Below are 18,713 nucleotides of genomic sequence, written 5' to 3' on the forward strand. Positions count from 1 at the left end.
CCTTAATAATTTACAATGTAATAGCTAAGCGATGAATTTGAACTAATTTAAAAACAATTAAATTAATATATAGGTATATCTGACTGAGAATATTGTAGTGATAATTCATCGAAAATTGAGCTCGCAAGATGTCTCCTGCTCGATGTTTACTGTACTCATTCAACGAAGTTCACTAAAAGGTGGCGAACAAAACGTGTTTCAGAATCATTCAACGTATCCATGTGTCTTTGTTGTGAAGCTATGCATTAAAAATTAAGTATTTAATGGAAGGATAAGATTATGGAGTCTTATATATGTTTGACGTACTGTGACATGGTTCATCTTAAATACCAACTTTACGAATAATTTTGAGCATAAAATACTAAATAATAATCCCCAACATAAATCAATCAAGCATGCATCCGGACTCGTGTTTCCTAGTAAACTACGTAGTATTGTTTCTTGGGCTACGGACATATAGGAACACATTTCTTTAATTGCTTTTAGATGCAGTGAATTAACTGGGTTTTATTATTGGTTTGATATTATAAGGGGAATGCTTTTTATGAGAAATTAGATTTGTAGGCGGCAATGTCGTCAAGTAATTTGGTAGTTGTCTAGCATTTTGTGGACACATCTTTGTTATATATATATATATATATATATATATATATATATATATATATATATATATATATATATATATATATATATATATATATATATATATATCACGTTCAAATGTTTCTAACAACTATTATATATATGTATGCACCAATAAGGATTAAGAAAATAATAAAACAATTAAATAAATAAATAAGGGTATAATGGTAATCTTAATATATATCTAATTATGGTAAAAAAAATATAATTAATATATCCTAAAATACGGGAATAAACATTACAAAACCCGCATCCTTTTATCAATTGTTGACTAAAATATCACCATGTATCCCTTCTCAAAACCCTATGCCCCTCCATTGAAGGTCTGAAATTACAGAGATTCATGGTCGAAGTTTGGCACTTTTGAAACCCAAAATACATTGTATGATGTTTATGACTCTAATTCGGATGATTTGATTCAGCCTGAAATCAACATGAGAAGTTTACCTCCATCCCTCATCCGTTCTCGTTCCTGTTATGGTATGGTTGTGAAGAAGCATTAGTTTATCCAATGAAATGCCCAAATCAATTCTTTGGCTGCCAATTCATAAGTTGGGGATGTATTATTGGGATTTATGGAAAAGTTGAGTCTTGTTCTCTCATTATTATAATGTCTAGTTTTTTTAAATTTTATTTTTTATTTTTATTTATTATTATTATTATTATTTTGTAAATCTAATTGTTTTTACATGTGTTTCAACTGAAGTTTTTAATCAATTCTTACACATGTTTTTTACATGAATTTTGACTTGTTTGATAATAATGCTTAACATGTGGTGGTTGAAATGACTAAAAGAGAATATAAAAAATATAACTATGTGGTACTAATTCTGTTAGAATTACTAGCAATGAGTGTTTTATTTCTAGTTTTATTTATGTAAATCTAATTGTTTTTTACATGTGTTTCAACTGAGGTTAAAGTTACAACTAACAAAAATGTATTATATGTATGCTATTATAATGTATTCTATGTATTCTGCAATAATGTATTTTTATGTATTGTATCATACTCTATGTATTCTGTCAAAATATATAAAGTAATAACATGTTTTTAATCATTTTTAATTTTTGTTGTATTTGTGATTGGATGGATGGAAGAATATGTTGAAAACCTGATAGCAATAACTTGAAGAATGCATAATAGATTCATCACACCTATAGTTAAAGAATGTTATTATTTTTAGGATTTTTATTCATTTTAGTTGATATTCTTTTAAAATATATTTAATTATATTAAAATGTATAAGACTATTAGTATGTATATAAAAATATATTAGAATGTTATTATTCTTCAACCGGGGATTTGATAATCTGGGATTCTACAATAATATTCTAATAGATAAAATTACGAAAGAACATCATTATAACAAAAAACATTCTGATAGAATACAATCAGTTATTTTTATAAATTATGTTAGAATTAAAATTGAATTAATTTAAAATTCAGATTTTTAAAATTAAGAGAATTAACTATCCCTAAAAATTCGAAATTTCCTTTTTAAAATATAGTTAATTGTCCAAAGTACCATTATGTTGAAATTTGTATGATTATATAGTATATATTATCCTGTTGTAATATTATAGACCTTCAGATCATGATCATTGATTATATTTCATCCGTTGGTTTAGATTTGTGCTTACAAACATACAATAGATGTCAACAATATTTGAACCTAATCCTATATATATATATATATATATATATATATATATATATATATATATATATATATATATATATATATATATATATATATATATATATATATATATATATGATGGAAAAAAGAGTTGTCGAGGTCTAATGTTGCAATCATATTTCAAATGAATAAATAATGTTCCCCAACAAAAACCAAGCAAAGGCACACATGTTTCGTTGTTTCCAAATATTATTATTATTTGGAATGTGAAAGATTTTATGGCCCATATGCTATTTTTAAATATTATTTTTACTCAATGAGTTCCCTTCAACTATTAAGTGATGGTGTCGGGAATTCGCATCAATTGACCCTTGTGTTCATCTAAACATCATGTCATATACTGTTTTGTTTGTAATCTTAATGCCATCTTATCATTTTTTACATATTTAAAATGTGTCAAAGACGTTGAAATTATGATAAGATGAAAGTTAGATGGTGTAAAGAAAGTGCTTGTATAAAGAATACGTTGATTCCAAACATAACCAATGACAGATTTCAAATGAAGCTAAAGATAAGTCTTAACGTTGCAAATACTTGTGGTACAAATGAAATAGATATTAACTTCCATAATTTCAGACGAAAAGAACAATTGAAAATAGAGAAAATTCATCACATTATGAAAAGGATAGGGTGTTAGCAGCAAATGACCATGAAAAACACAACTTTATTAAATGATCACGACTTCCGTTGAGAGGGACTCTGCGGAAGTCCTTACGCTCTGAGGAATTGGACACATGGGGAAAACGACAAAAAATTAATGTTTTTACACAGTTCCACAGAGAGGGGCTTTGCGGAAATGAGTATACTTCTGCGAAACGCATGTACACCTCTGAGGAAATGGTAGTTGAAAGCATTAATTTTTTTCCGAGATTTCCGCAGAGCAAGTCTTTGCGGAATGATGTACACCTCTGAGGAATGATTACTATCCTGTGGAAATGGTTGGTGGAGCGTTTTGAACAACTAATGATGTTTTTTTTTTTCGTTTTTTAATGGTATTAACGGTATTGTAACACTTTTACTAACTAAACATTTTTTTTTTCGTTTTTTGTAAATGTTTTAATCACTAGAACTCGCTTTTTCGTTATCTATGCGGAAAGGTTCCGAAAGAATGAGTATTATTATTCTTTGTATAGGAGGGTTTTGGCAATCGATTAATGGAAATGAGGTTTTTGTTAGAAATAATATTAAAAACTTTGGTTTAAATCTTCCTCCTAACTGTGACCATCAAATATTTTAGAAATAAGGTAGGTGTGTTTAATAGTCATATATCTTTGTCTTTTAAACATTCAGACCGTGGCTATGTCATGGATGCAGATGAATCAGATGTATTTCAACTTAGACATGTAATGTCTGAAACAAAGCAGATAATGCATTTGTATTTATCGGTGCTTGGTGAAGAAACTGAAGAATAGCTAGTGGTGAAGTTTCAGAACAACAAGTTTATTAGAACAAAAAGTAGTAGAGGTTGTGGAGAAATACAATCTTATGGAAACTGTTCATGTGAACGAGGAAATGACGTGGGAGTTGGTTATCAAAAAAGAGCTTCAGTTCCTGATAACGTTGTATCAGATAATGATCAAGAACCAAACGTTACTAGTACAAAAATGACCTACGATCACACTATTCAAAAAACGGCCCATGACACTTTTTATTAAAAGTGTAGCCAAATGTCACTAAACAAATCCAGTGACTACTTTTGGATACATTTAAATTAGTTTCTGTGGCCATTGTACAAATAATCAAAACTTTAACCACACTTAATTATACCACACTAGGTTATAACCCGTGGACACCACGGGAAAGAAATTTAAAAATAATTCAATTAACTTATAACTTAATTATTGAGCAATGTTTTGTCTAAAATTTCATAGTGATATAATGATTGGTTGAGATTAAGAAATTATAATGGTTTGAATATCAAAACAACAATTTATATTTGTAGATATGTTAGAAAGTTATCATTTTGTATAATGCATTATAAATTTAAATAAAACATAAACATAAATTGATATAAATAATAAAGTTGTACAAAGTTTTTATAAATTTCTAAAAACTTCTTTATACACAACATTTAATGTTTTATTTGATAGTCTACCATGGTTATCTAAAATTAACAATTTTAATCCCTCTCTACTTTGAACTCTAAATAAAGCAACATACAATTGGCCATGTGTAAAAACAGGATCCTTGAGAAACAATCCAACCTTAGATAAAGACTGTCCTTGACTCTTGTTAATTGTCATTGCAAAACATACAGCTAATGGAAATTGTCTTCTTTGGAATTTGAACGGGATCTTGTTTTTAGTAGGAGTTAAAGACATTCTTGGAATGAAAGTCTGGTTTCCAATATTACTTCCAGATATGATAACTGCCTCGATAACTCGTTTGCCCAAAGATATGACCTATAGTCTAGTGTCATTGCATAAGCCATTTTTCTGATCAATGTTTCTCAATAACATAACTGGAACACCGACTTTTAAAATCAGAGTATGGTTTGGCATACCTGAGATTTTAAGACCATTTAAAACATCAGGTGAGTATAAATTTGCATCAAACTGATCATGGACAAACTCAGATTGGCAAAGACTATCTGAACGTAAATATTCTTTTTGCTCTCCTGGAATGAATTTTAGCAACCGATCATTTATTTCTTGGACAACTTCATTCTTGGGAGAAAGTATTGCTCTTTCTTGAAAATAACCCGCAATGTTGAAGTTTTCAAGAATAGAAGGATATACAAAATTGATTAATGAACCAATAGGATCACATGGATCATTAATGAGAATGTCTTCTGGAATATCAACAGTTGCTTCACCAACATTCGGACCACCAAGATTACCTTCTCCTATGTCCAAAAGCCAGTTTGAAAAACCCGTTATTCGATGAACAGCAGATAAATCGCTTCCAACAGTTAACCTCTTTGTTAATTTATGAACTTTGCATTGTTGCCATAAATACGAAGAACTTAAAGAAGCATTAACAATGTTTTGTCTACTGCCACCCGGAACAACAGGTAGAATTTGTCTGAAATCACCTCCAGAAACAACCACTTTCCCTCCGGAAGGAATATTTGAGTTTCTATGATCAACAAATCTTAATATATCCTTCAAAGTTTGATCTAAAGCTTCAAATGCATACTTGTGTACAATGGGTGATTCATCCCAAATGATCAATGAGGCTTTTCTTACTAAACTCGCAAGGTCGGTCTTTGGATTTATTCTACAAAAAGAATCCTCGGTAAGATTTATGAGAATTATAAACCGAGAGTGTGCTGTCCTGCCTCCAGTCAATAATAATGAAGCAATCCCACTTGAAGCAACGTTTAAAACAATCTCTCCTTCGGATCTAATTGCTGCAGAAATTGTCTTCCATAGAAATGTCTTACCCGTTCCACCATAACCATAAATAAAGAATACACCTCCCTTATTATTTTTAACTTTAGCCATTATATCAAGAAAAATGTTGCGTTGCTTGTTGGTTAATGAAACAAAGAGGCGATCAAACTCATTCTTCAAATTTGGTATGTCATAATCTAGCTCCTCGGCTATCAAACGATTCTTTGAAGATGAAACCAAATCAGCATCTGGGTAAGGCATCCTTCTCTAGTCCTTGAGACTGGAATTGTTTCGGAGTAAAATTTGTTCTATCTCAAACAAAATCAAGTTTTTAATTTGATCTTCATTTAGTGATAAACCTGTATGAACAATACTATATTACTTAAAACATACTAAAAAGAGATTAAGTGGGACATAAAATGTAATTGAGTGCATATTGGAAATTTATATGATACAGTTTTAATAATAATGTAATAAACATACAATACCTGGAGACTTTAATCTCTTTTGTTGAGTATAAAGAATTCCATCTGACAAGTATTCCCATGTGTCTTCCCATACAATCTCTGGTTTAGACAAACTGTTGGACAATAACATCGTAGCAAATAAGAAACGTAGATAAAAACCAGATCCAGAAAGACTTGCTTCCTTAATTGCTTCAATGTATTCTTTGTCATCATCCAAAAGACCCAGATTATAGCATGCATCTTTAAAAGAAGAACATATTTCACCATTGACTGTGCGAATTTCTTCGAAAGATTTTGGACCTTTCACTTTATTTAAAAGAATTCTTAAAAAATATGCTTCGCCAAGCTTAGGTGAAACAGAGTGAATTCTACCAATAGAATATCCAACTATCCTTGGCTGCCAACTTTGAAGTTTAGGTTTCCAAACAAACTTGGTAGGAAATTCAACATATGTAAGCTTTCGTGCTTCTTTATTGATCTCATTACACTTCATCCAAGATATGAACATTGAAGAAGCAACTGAAGGCCGGTCAAGGACATCTTCAATATCATCGTCTGCCTCATATACAACTTGTTGTTGACCAAGCAAATGAAAAGGTATTCTAATCACAGCAGGATGCCTATAATGAACATCATATTTAAAAATCCGCCACGATGCTTCACATGCAAATATATATCTACAATCATAGTATACTTTGATTTCATCCACTACATCGTTCTTATCAGAATCATTACTGCTTTGCACCATAGCAAAAGTCGCTCTATCAGGACCCTTGTTTATATATTTAAATAAATATTTTATAGAAGATCCTTGATTGCACCATTCAACATTGATGTGTGCCTGGTATCATTTTAACAGATATTTGTTGTATGGAACAACGTTTCTGTTATCTAACTGAACACCAGATTTTTCAACAAAATTTCCATCATTTCTTCTCCTATATAAGGGAAAACCATCTGGATCAACTGAAGTACGATTACAGAATTGCTTTGGAAAGTTTTTAGACCACTTTCCGTCTACCATGCATGGGCAATTGAAATTTTCAGCTCCACATGGACCGTGAATCATGAACTCCTTGACAAGTGAAAATAATTCTCGATCTTCATCAATATTTGGAATCTCAGCAGAAATAAGTGGATCGATATATTCAACTGTAGGAAGCTTGCAGTCAGAATGCATAAACAGGCATATATGACTATGAGGCAAACCTCTTTTTTGAAATTCAATTGTGTAAACCACTTCATATAAAAATACAAAAATATGATACAAGTTTGCAACTAAAGAATATATATATATATATATATATATATATATATATATATATATATATATATATATATATATATATATATATAAGTATAATTGTAAATACCTGCTTGAACCTTGCCAAAAACTTCATTTTCCCTTAAATCTTTAATAAATGCATCCAACTTAATCTTAAATAACCTACATAATATATCCGGTCTATCTTCTGGATGAAGTGGAGTGTCCTTAAGAAACCTTTGAACTTCTGGCCATTTTGGATTACACGTAAAGGTTATGAAAAAATTTGGATATCCAAACCATTTACATAGCGACATGGCATCCAAATAGTTTTGCATCATATAACGTGCACCACCGGTAAATGAAGAAGGTAAGATCACACGTTGCCCAACGTTTGAAATATCTGTACTCCCATGTGCTTGGTGATCACGCAGATTCTCATAAGTCTCACATCTAAGAATTTTTTGTTGCTTACATATGAAAAATAATCGCTCACTTTCAATCATGGTATAACCATCAACTAAAAATTGTTGGAACAACCTTTCTGCATTAAGAATTAGTGAGAATGATTGATCTCTATCTTGAATTCTATAGCGAAAAAATTTCTCATCGTACATGTCGGGCGCTTGCTGTTACTTGAAGATGTAATAACTCTATGAAGGATGTCAACTCTGTAACCGTCATCGCCATATGGAAATAGTAATGGATACCGTAGAGCAAGGTAAGAAGGATGTAATTCACTAATACGCTTTAGTAATCCCGATGAGGTTTCAACAATGATGTCTCTTTTTTCAATTGAATCATGAATGTCACCAACAATTAAAGCGGCTACCTCAGAAGAAGTTGGTAAGTTATACGTCCTTCCATCTTGTTCTCTTTCTCCGATTAGTCTTAACTTCAAATTAGAGTCAGGATTTTCATGAAGACTGTCTCTTACCATCCGATAAGACTTCACCATGTAACGCCTGTGTTTCTGGGCTTGCCATTTTTAGCAATGTAATATTCTAGGTTAACCTTTGTAACCCGTTTTGAACTAATATAAGTGTATTATTTGAGTATTATGTGTTTTGTGCTTAATTGCTTAATTATGTGGTTTGATTAATTAAGAATAAAAATAAGCGTCAAAATTTAAGTGTAAAATAAACTTGATATCTTTAGATAATGTTGTAGTAGTTGAAACAAGGTTTCCGAAGATATAAAGAATGCCGAAATCCGAGTTATAACGAAGAAGTTATGACCTGTCGAAGTTTCGCGACAGAACCGGCACCGCTGAATAACGTAAAAAGTGAAATTTACATTAGAGCGATATTTAGCCTTAGTGATCTAAACGAGAATCGAAGATCTCGTTTTTAGTATCAAAGCGATAAAAAGTTAGGCGAGAACGGACGTCAAACGAAGAAGTTATGAATTTATAACGAAATTTTCTGTCCCGGCCTATTAAAAATAAATAATAAAAATAAAGTCAAAAAATTAGCCGACGGAGTCTAAACGAAAGTTGTATAGTATAGTCTCACCTTCGCGTGGATATAAAGAACATCGAAAACGGAGTTCGTATGAAGAAGATATGAATTTCCGAAGTTTATTAAATAATTTGTATTTAATTTTAATTGGAAAATCCGACCTTATCCGAAGGCGAGTCACCGGACTCATCCGGAGTACGCCCCGCGTACAGCGAAGATGTCGACACTCGCACTTGAGGACTTCGGATGACGAACGCAGTGATGATTTCGGACCAGTACGCCCCGCGTACTCCGAGGCATCAGCCTCCTATAAATAGGATGCGAGGCTGCCGAGTTTCTTTGCTATTTTTCTCCATTCTCTCTCCTGTTTTGCCTCGATTTGCGTTCCAGAATTACCCCGAAGCCCCGGTAATATTCTCAAGTCCCGAAGCAAGTCCCGAGATCCCAAAGATCCCAAGAAGTGCGGTTTCTGAGCCGAAGCTCTGCCCACGAGAAGTTCGATTTTTGTAGAGATCTTCCAGATCTGCTGAGGATTGCTACTTTTGCAAGTCGTAGTGTTGTCCGATCATCTTCTGATCAAGTGAGTGTATACTACCCTTCATAAACGCAATAATAATACAAGTATAGTTTGAGTGTATTAAGTATATTGTTGTTTATATGTGTGTGTCTGTTGTTACTTTCTCCTAACGTATAATTATGAAGTATTTTATACGAGATACGTGTTATGTGTATATTTTGTTGTTATGTGTGTGAATGTATACTCACTTTCTTCTATCTTACAGATCTGATTATTTCTATATGAAATACGTGTTATGTGTGCGTGCCTCATCTGTTATATGGAAAATGTATTGATCAAGCATGCTATACAGGTTTTGAAAATATGTATAAAAATGTATGTTTTTATCTACTAATATGTTGGGTAGAACATGGGTAGATAGTTGGTGTGTAATAAACGGATGAGAGGCCTCGTTGTTGTTTTGATCCAGTCATTTAGCGGAATTTAGATGACGACCACAGACTTTTCTAGACAGTCTAGTGGAACGCTAGCAGGCTCATAACATGTAGGTGTTAATGAACTTGGGTGTTCATTCGCTGTATTCCATCCCCCTCATGGTTGCCTTATTTGACTTATATTACCGAGGAACCCCCGCAACATGTGTTGTCACCCCGATGAAAATATTCTTAGATTAGGTCCATTGTGTTAGTTATTTTAGGTACATAAAGTGAGAATAACGGGAATGGGTAACTGGGTTATTGTTGGTTGATAATAATTAATTTAATTATTTATTGTGGGTTGAAAACCCTATATGCTCACCAGGCTCCCAAGCCTGACCCACTCAGTTTTATTTGTATTACAGGAAGTGGCGCAAGGGCGTAAGATGGATGAACCATCAAGTTGTTTTGTTTACAAGTCTGTATATGTATATATTTGTTGAATGACTTGTAATGTTTTTGTTTATTCTTAATGGTCTGTATCGGAACATGACACCCCGAGTTTTGATTATATAATGAAAATACATTTCTTTTATGAAATGCTTTGGTAAACATTGTTTTATCATGTTTTGTTTTTGGGAACAAATTCCGCAACTCTTTCAAATCAAAAGGATTTACTCTGAAATTATTTTAAAAGCATAAATGAAAATCGGTCTTTTCTGGCCGTGATTTTGGGGATGTCACAGTTGGTATCAGAGCATTAGTTTAAGCGAACTAAGAATTTTAGGATTTCTAGACTTAAACTTAGAATGCTAAGTGAAATTTTGAGATGTGTGTCTGTTACATTTTAGACACAAGCACTAGTTTATTTTAGGAAAGTTGCCTAAAATGCTTTATGTGCTAAATGTTATATGTTGCCATATATGATATTATTTGTTCGGATCTATGGTCTGTTGCCGACCGGATCTAGAAACTTTATGTGTGTAGGATTCTAAGCGTACGTCTACGATATTAGAACTAGCATGTAAACGTTTCGGAGTGGTAAGGATGATTTGAATATCTATCGTGAATAAGGATCTAATTTCACCTTATTCGGTGTGTAGATAAAAAATGGTGAGAACAAGAAGTGGAGTTGGAAATGCTGATGAAAACAGGAATCAACCACCAATGATTGAGCAAAGACCTGTCGTAGCAGCAGCACCTGAGCCAATAACCATGGACGGTGTGCAAATGATGATTCAAACAATGTTGGATCGTCAGATGCATGAAACTAGACGGTTGCTTCAACAGGATCAGGAAGAACTGTCAATTCATGTGGAAGAGCCTGAATTAAATGAAGGGCACTCGGAAGGTGGAAACTTCAGTAGATCAGTTGGTCAAGCCAACCCACCGATAGTTAGGCGAGACAACCATGATGGAAGGAATGATGGAATGGGATGCAAGTACAAGGACTTTCTAACTTGCAAACCATCGACCTTCAATGGAAAGGAGGATCCGATTGGAGTTATGGATTGGATCTCAGAAATGGAATTGGCCTTCATGACTTGTGGCTGCAGAGGCAAGTTGCAGACTATCTATGCAGTGCATCAATTCCGAGGTGGATCCGTTCGTTGGTGGAACACTTTAGGGAAGACTTTAAGCCCAAATGAGCCACTGCAATTGTCATGGGCAGAGTTCTTGGTGCAGTTCAAGCGCAAGTTCTGCTCGGCTCAAAATCTATTGGAGCTAGAGAACAAGTTTCTGACACTAACGAAAGGCCGCATGTCAGTTGATGAATACACCAATAACTTCACCGATAAAATGGAGTTTGCCTTGCGTATCGTTCCAGACGAGCTGACAAAGGTGGACCGGTATGCGAAGGGACTCCCATGGGAGTACGAGGTGCCAGTACGTCAGGCACATACTTTAGAGGCAGCTATCTGGGCTGCCAAGTCTGTTGAGAACATGATAAAGGGGAGAACCACCAACAAGGTTGAGGTTGGTGAGAAGAGGAAGTTTGAGGGAACATCTGGTTCCGGTAAGAAAGGCAAATTTTCGAAATTTGATTCGAAAAAGATTGGAGGAAAAGGAAGCGAAGCGAAGTGGTGTGATAAGTGTAAGAAAAAGCACTTTGGGAAATGTAGCGAGGATGTGACCTGCTACAAGTGTGGGAAGGTTGGACATTTTGCCAATGAATGTCCGGACAACAAAAGGATGTGTTTTGGTTGTAATGACGAGGGGCACATTTTGAAAGACTGTCCGAAGAAGAAGGAGGCAGCTAAGCCCAACATTCCACCAAAGCCGAAGGCGAGAGCATTCCAGATGACATTGGAAGCTACTAAAGATGAAGCTGATGTCGCTTCAGGTACCTTTCTCGTAAACACATTGCCTGCCCAAATTTTATTTGATTCTGGAGCCAACTACTCCTTTATATCGGATGAATTTGGTAGAAAACTAGCTTTGCCTGTTGATAGACTAGATAATGCTTTATTAGTCGAAGTTGCTAGTGGCAAGTTTGTACCTGTTATCCATCGTATGAAAAACATCTTAATCGACCTTAATGGGAATAAGTTTCACGAGGAATTATTACTTATCGAACTTAATGGTTTCAACATCGTGTTGGGAATGGATTGGCTTAGTGCCAATGATGCCGAAATTTTATGCAAGAAGAAGATAGTTAAAGTAAACCCGCTTGGAAAGGAATCGTTTATGGTGTATGGGGACAAACGCCGAGTGAATTCTGGAATCACTTCCCTAATGAAAGCCAGAAAGTGTTTGACCAAGGGATGTACATCATATTTAGCATTCGTGATTGATGCTAAGAAGGAAAAGAAGGTGATGCAGAGTATTCCTATGGTGTGTGATTATCCGGAAGTATTTCCCGAAGATCTTCCTGGATTACCACCTGATAGACAAGTGGAGTTCCGAATTGACTTGTTACCAGGAACAACGCCAATTGCAAAAGCACCTTATCGATTAGCACCGACGGAGATGAAGGAGCTAATGATGCAACTTCAGGAGTTATTGGACAAGGGTTTCATTAGACCTAGTTCATCACCCTGGGGAGCTCCGGTGTTATTCGTGAAGAAGAAAGATGGAAGCATGAGGATGTGCATTGATTACTGAGAGTTGAATAAGGCAACAATAAAGAATAGATATCCGTTGCCGAGGATTGATAACCTATTCGATCAACTACAAGGTTCGAGCTATTTCTCGAAGATCGACCTAAGGTCAGGATATCATTAGCTGAAAGTGAGAGAGCAGGATATAGAGAAGATTGCGTTCAGAACTAGATATGGACACTACGAGTTCTTGGTTATGTCGTTTGGACTAACCAATGCTCCGGCAGCATTCATGGATTTAATGAATAGGGTTTGTAATCCGTTCCTTGATAAATCCGTGATAGTGTTCATAGATGACATTCTGATTTACTCGAAAAGCCAGGAGGAGCATGGCAGACACTTGCGAGAAGTGTTAGAAGTCTTGAAGAAGGAGAAGCTGTATGCTAAGTTCTCCAAATGTGATTTTTGGATTCGAGAAGTCCAATTCTTGGGTCACGTGGTCAACCAAGAGGGGATAATGGTTGATCCAGCAAAGATTGAAGCTGTAATGAAGTGGGAACAACCGAAAAGTCCCATGGAAATCCGAAGCTTTTTAGGATTAGCCGGATATTACCGCAGGTTTATCCAAGGCTTTTCTTCGATCGCTAGTCCATTAACAGCTTTGACCCACAAAGGAGCTACTTATGCTTGGAGTGATAAGCATAAAGAAGCATTCGAGAAGCTAAAGAAGAAGCTATGCGAGGCACCGATACTTTCTCTACCCGATGGAGTTGAAGACTTCACTGTTTATAGCGATGCGTCTGGTGTTGGATTGGGTTGTGTTTTGACCCAAAGAGAAAAGGTGATAGCATATGTGTCTCGACAGCTGAAGGAGCATGAAAAGAACTACCCGACTCATGATTTGGAGTTGGCAGCGGTAGTTTTCGCTCTGAAGATATGGAGGCATTACCTCTATGGCACGAAGTGCAAACTTTTCACTGATCATAAGAGTCTCCAATATCTCTTTAATCAGAAGAAATTGAATATGAGGCAACGACGCTGGCTGGAATTACTCAAGGACTACGACTGTGAGATACTCTACCATCCCGGTAAAGCTAATGTTGTTGCTGATGCTCTCAGTCGGAAAGTCAATCTTGAAAGGAAAAGGCCAAGAGCGTTGAGAATTGAAGTTGTCTCGACCATTGTGGAAAGTATAAAGAAAGCTCAAAGCGAAGCTTCTGAGAAGAATGACCGAAAGGAGGAACGTTTGGGCAAAACGTTGGTGTTCGGTGTAAACAGTCATGGACTGAAGGTGTTCCAAGATCGGATTTGGATACCTAAGACAGGAGGAATAAGAGATCTTCTGATGGAAGAAGCTCACAAGACCATGTACTCGATTCATCCCGGTAGCACTAAAATGTATAGGGACCTGAAACCCTACTACTGGTGGCCGATGATGAAGCTTGATGTTGTAAAGTATGTGGCAGAGTGTGTGACTTGTGCGAGAGTCAAGACACAACATCAGAAACCGTATGGGAGTTTAGAACCTTTACCAGTGCCTATGGGTAAGTGGGAAGACATTGCTATGGATTTTGTCACTAAACTGCCCAGAACAAAGAATGGTCACGACATGATTTGGGTGGTCATCGATCGATTCACTAAGAGTGCGCATTTCATAGCAGCTAGGGAGAAATGGTCTATGGAAAAGCTTGCATATTTTTATGTGAAGGAAATTGTGAGACTTCACGGTGTTCCGATAACGATTGTGTCGGATCGTGATAGCCGTTTCACCTCACGATTTTGGAAAAGTCTACAAGAGGAATTGGGTACCAAGTTGTGTTTAAGTACAGCTTACCATCCGCAGACTGATGGTCAGAGCGAACGGACAATACAAACACTTGAAGATATGTTGAGAGCATGTACCTTGGAATTCCTAGGTAATTGGGATGAACATTTACCATTGGTAGAATTTTCCTATAACAATAGTTTTCACTCGAGCATTAAGATGGCACCTTACCAAGCTTTGTATGGACAAAAGTGTCGTACACCGTCTTGTTGGCTTGAGGCTGGGGAAAAGCAGTTTATGGGACCGGAGTTGGTTCATCAAACTGCTGAAAAGTTGAAAATAATTATGGAAAGAATGTTAGTGGCTCAAGATCGTCAAAAGAGCTATGCTGACAAAAAGCAAAGACCGATGACTTTTGAAGTTGGAGATTCGGTTTTGCTTAAAGTCTCGCCGTGGAAAGGACTTATAAGATTTGGTAAAAGGGGAAAGTTGAGTCCAAGGTTTATTGGACCGTTTAAAGTTCTTCAGAGAATTGGGAACCAAGCTTACAAGCTCGAACTACCAGAAGAAATGAATGGAATTCATAACACTTTTCATGCATGTTACTTACGTAAGTTCACGGGGGAAGTTCCCGACATGATTCCACTTTCGGAGTTGAGAATCGATGAGAACAAAAGGTTGATTGAAGAACCAGAGGCAATTGTTGACCGAAAAACTAAGAAGTTGCGACGCAAGATGGTCGAGTTAGTGCTTGTCCGATGGAAACACATGAATGGACCGAATCTCAACTGGGAGACGGAGAGTGACATGATGGGTCGCTATCCGCATTTGTTTGTTGAGGTGTGATTCCAGGGACGAAATCATTCTAAGGTGGGGAGAATTGTAACGCCTGTGTTTCTGGGCTTGCCAATTTTAGCAATGTAATAGTCTAGGTTAACCTTTGTAACCCGTTTTGAAATAATATAAGTGTATTATTTGAGTATTATGTGTTTTGTGCTTAATTGCTTAATTATATGGTTTGATTAATTAAGAATAAAAATAAGCGTCAAAATTTAAGTGTAAAATAAACTTGATATCTTTAGATAATGTTGTAGTAGTTGAAACAAGGTTTCCGAAGATATAAAGAATGCCGAAATCCGAGTTATAACGAAGAAGTTATGACCTGTCGAAGTTTCGCGACAGAACCGGCACCGTTGAATAACGTAAAAAGTGAAATTTACGTTCGAGCGATATTTAGCCTTAGTGATCTAAACGAGAATCGAAGATCTCGTTGTTAGTATCAAAACGATAAAAAGTTAGGCGAGAACGGACGTCAAACGAAGAAGTTATGAATTTATAACGAAATTTTCTGTCCCGGCCTATTAAAAATAAATAATAAAAATAAAGTCAAAATTAGCCGACGGAGTCTTAACGAAAGTTGTAGAGCATAGTCTCACCTTCGCGTGGATATAAAGAACGTCGAAAATGGAGTTCGTATGAAGAAGATATGAATTTCCGAAGTTTATTAAATAATTTGTATTTAATTTTAATTGGAAAATCCGGCCTTATCCGAAGGCGAGTCACCGGACTCATCCGGAGTACGCCCCGCATACTCTAGTACGCCCCGCGTACATCGAATATGTCGACACTCGCACTCGAGGACTTCGGATGACGAACGCAGTGACGATTTCGGACCAGTACGCCCCGCGTACTCCGAGGCATCAGCCTCCTATAAATAGGATGCGAGGCTGCCGAGTTTCTTTGCTATTTTTCTCCATTCTCTCTCCCGTTTTGCCTCGATTTGCGTGCTAGAATTACCCCAAAGCCCCGATAATATTCCCGATTCCCGAAGCAAGTCCCGAGATCCCGAAGATCCCGAGAAATACGGTTTCCGAGCCGAAGCTCTGCCCACGAGAAGTTCGATTTTTGTAGAGATCTTCCAGATCTGCTGAGGATTACTACTTTTGCAAGTCGTAGTGTTGTCCAATCATCTTCTGATCAAGTGAGTGTATACTACCCTTCATAAACGCAATAATAATACAAGTATGGTTTGAGTGTATTAAGTATATTATTGTTTATATCTGTGAGTGTGTTGTTACTTTCTCCTAACGTATAATTATGAAGTATTTTATACGAGATACGTGTTATGTGTATATTTTGTTGTTATGTGTGTGAATGTATACTCACTTTCTTCTATCTTACAGATCTGATTATTTCTATATGAAATACGTGTTATGTGTGCGTGCCTCATCTGTTATATGGAAAATGTATTGATCAAGCATGCTATACAGGTTTTGAAAATATGTATAAAAATGTATGTTTTTATCTACTAATATGTTGGGTAGAACATGGGTAGATAGTTGGTGTGTAATAAACGGATGAGAGGCCTCGTTGTTGTTTTGATCCAGTCATTTAGCGGAATTTAGATGACGACCACAGACTTTTCTAGACAGTCTAGTGGAACGCTAGCAGGCTCATAACATGTAGGTGTTAATGAACTTGGGTGTTCATTCGCTGTATTCCATCCCCCTCATGGTTGCCTTATTTGACTTATATTGCTGAGGAACCCCCGCAGCATGTGTTGTCACCCCGATGAAAATATTCTTAGATTAGGTCCATTGTGTTAGTTATTTTAGGTACATAAAGTGAGAATAACGGGAATGGGTAACTGGGTTATTGTTGGTTGATAATAATTAATTTAATTATTTATTGTGGGTTGAAAACCCTGTATGCTCACCAGGCTCCCAAGTCTGACCCACTCAGTTTTATTTGTATTACAGGAAGTAGCGCAAGGGCGTAAGATGGATGAACCATCAAGTTGTTTTGTTTACAAGTCTGTATATGTATATATTTGTTGAATGACTTGTAATGTTATTGTTTATGCTTAATGGTCTGTATCGGAACATGACACCCCGAGTTTTGATTATATAATGAAAATACATTTCTTTTATGAAATGCTTTGGTAAACATTGTTTTATTATGTTTTGTTTTTGGGAACAAATTCCGCAACTCTTTCAAATCAAAAGGATTTACTCTGAAATTATTTTAAAAGCATAAATGAAAATCAGTCTTTTCTGGCCGTGATTTTGGGGATGTCACACACCAATGCATTGTTTGAATCTAACATAACCTTCAAAAATTCTATAATCGGGAGATCATATGGTCTTGAACTTGATGTAGAAGCGTTTGTTGATCCACTGAAAATATTATAAAAAAAAATAATTATTGTTAGTAAATAAAATTAAATGAAGTGAAAATATTTATTGAAGTTAATTGTAAAAATATACCCAATACTTGTCGATCTATTTGAAAGCTCGTTCTCCGTATCATATATGTATAACTGATTGAATTTTGGTCTTGATACACCTGTAGGTAGAAGACTTCCCATATTATGATAATTTTGACCGCTAAGTCTGAATATGTATGGTGCGTTGCCTGTGTTGATAGATGAATCAACTTTGCCTCCCATTGATGTAAATGAAAACATTGAATTGTAACGTCGAATGTTCTTCATGAAGTATTTGCTTTTAGAATCTATGGAACGGTATAGATTTTTGTAAGATAACGGTGCTTTTTTTAAAGGTGGTAGCTCAACTTTTCCGTAACCACAACATAAGGAATAAGATGTATTCCTTTTTTGTTTTCCTCTAACCAATTCATCTGTCGATAGTTTTGCATGACACATCTGGCATATAACAAGCTGGTCTCCATGATCCAAGTAATCTGTTGAATTCCATAAATAATAAAAATTCATGAATATAAATAAAGAATAAAAAATAAGTAATATTAAATTTTATATAATTATGATCACCTATCGAAGTACCGCGGAAAACATCTTCAATAATATGGGCATCATTAATATCTTCATCTAATGTCAAGTCAAACATAGGAATAGCACATATATGTGTAACCTTCCTTTTTAATTGATATTTTCCTCTTGGTAACTTGATTGATGATGATTTTTGAATGATGGTTGAATAACCGGTGGATGTCATGCCAATATCAAACACCGAATTATCATTGTTAATAGATAGCGGTGTTTGAATGTTATTATTAAAAATATAATTTCCTGATAAAATAAAAATATTAATTATAATGTTAGGAATTTTTATAAATTATATAAATAC

At 35.2% G+C, this 18,713-nt stretch overlaps 2 protein-coding genes across 2 annotated transcripts; both read right to left on the reverse strand.

Annotated features, from left to right (window-relative positions):
* Nucleotides 1–4,744: 4,744 nt before the first annotated feature.
* LOC145010023 (uncharacterized) lies at nucleotides 4,745–5,938 on the reverse strand. Its single transcript, XM_078968620.1, has one exon. The coding sequence runs from the start codon at nucleotides 5,936–5,938 to the stop codon at nucleotides 4,745–4,747; it is 1,194 nt and encodes a 397-aa protein (XP_078824746.1).
* A 1,053-nt stretch (nucleotides 5,939–6,991) lies between these two features.
* On the reverse strand, nucleotides 6,992–8,366 carry LOC145010024 (uncharacterized). The gene is made up of 3 exons (XM_078968621.1): nucleotides 8,045–8,366; nucleotides 7,518–7,952; nucleotides 6,992–7,383 (listed from the first exon to the last, which is right to left on the reverse strand). Exons 1-3 carry the CDS (start codon nucleotides 8,364–8,366, stop codon nucleotides 6,992–6,994), a joined length of 1,149 nt encoding a protein of 382 aa, XP_078824747.1.
* Nucleotides 8,367–18,713: the final 10,347 nt, after the last annotated feature.

The sequence above is a fragment of the Lactuca saligna genome, chromosome 8 (genome assembly GCF_052625555.1).
Source record: "Lactuca saligna cultivar CGN05327 chromosome 8, ASM5262555v1, whole genome shotgun sequence".
In the NCBI taxonomy this organism is placed as follows: Eukaryota; Viridiplantae; Streptophyta; class Magnoliopsida; order Asterales; family Asteraceae; genus Lactuca; species Lactuca saligna.

Coding starts and splice junctions, on each gene's coding strand:
- LOC145010023 (XM_078968620.1), bottom strand. CDS start 5,938: ATGCCTTACCCAGATGCTGATTTGGTTTCATCTTCAAAGAATCGTTTG.
- LOC145010024 (XM_078968621.1), bottom strand. CDS start 8,366: ATGGTGAAGTCTTATCGGATGGTAAGAGACAGTCTTCATGAAAATCCT. Junction 7,953..8,044: donor TAGAGTTATTACATCTTCAA/GTAACAGCAAGC, acceptor TTCTTAATGCAG/AAAGGTTGTTCCAACAATTT. Junction 7,384..7,517: donor TTTTGGCAAGGTTCAAGCAG/GTATTTACAATT, acceptor TTTTATATGAAG/TGGTTTACACAATTGAATTT.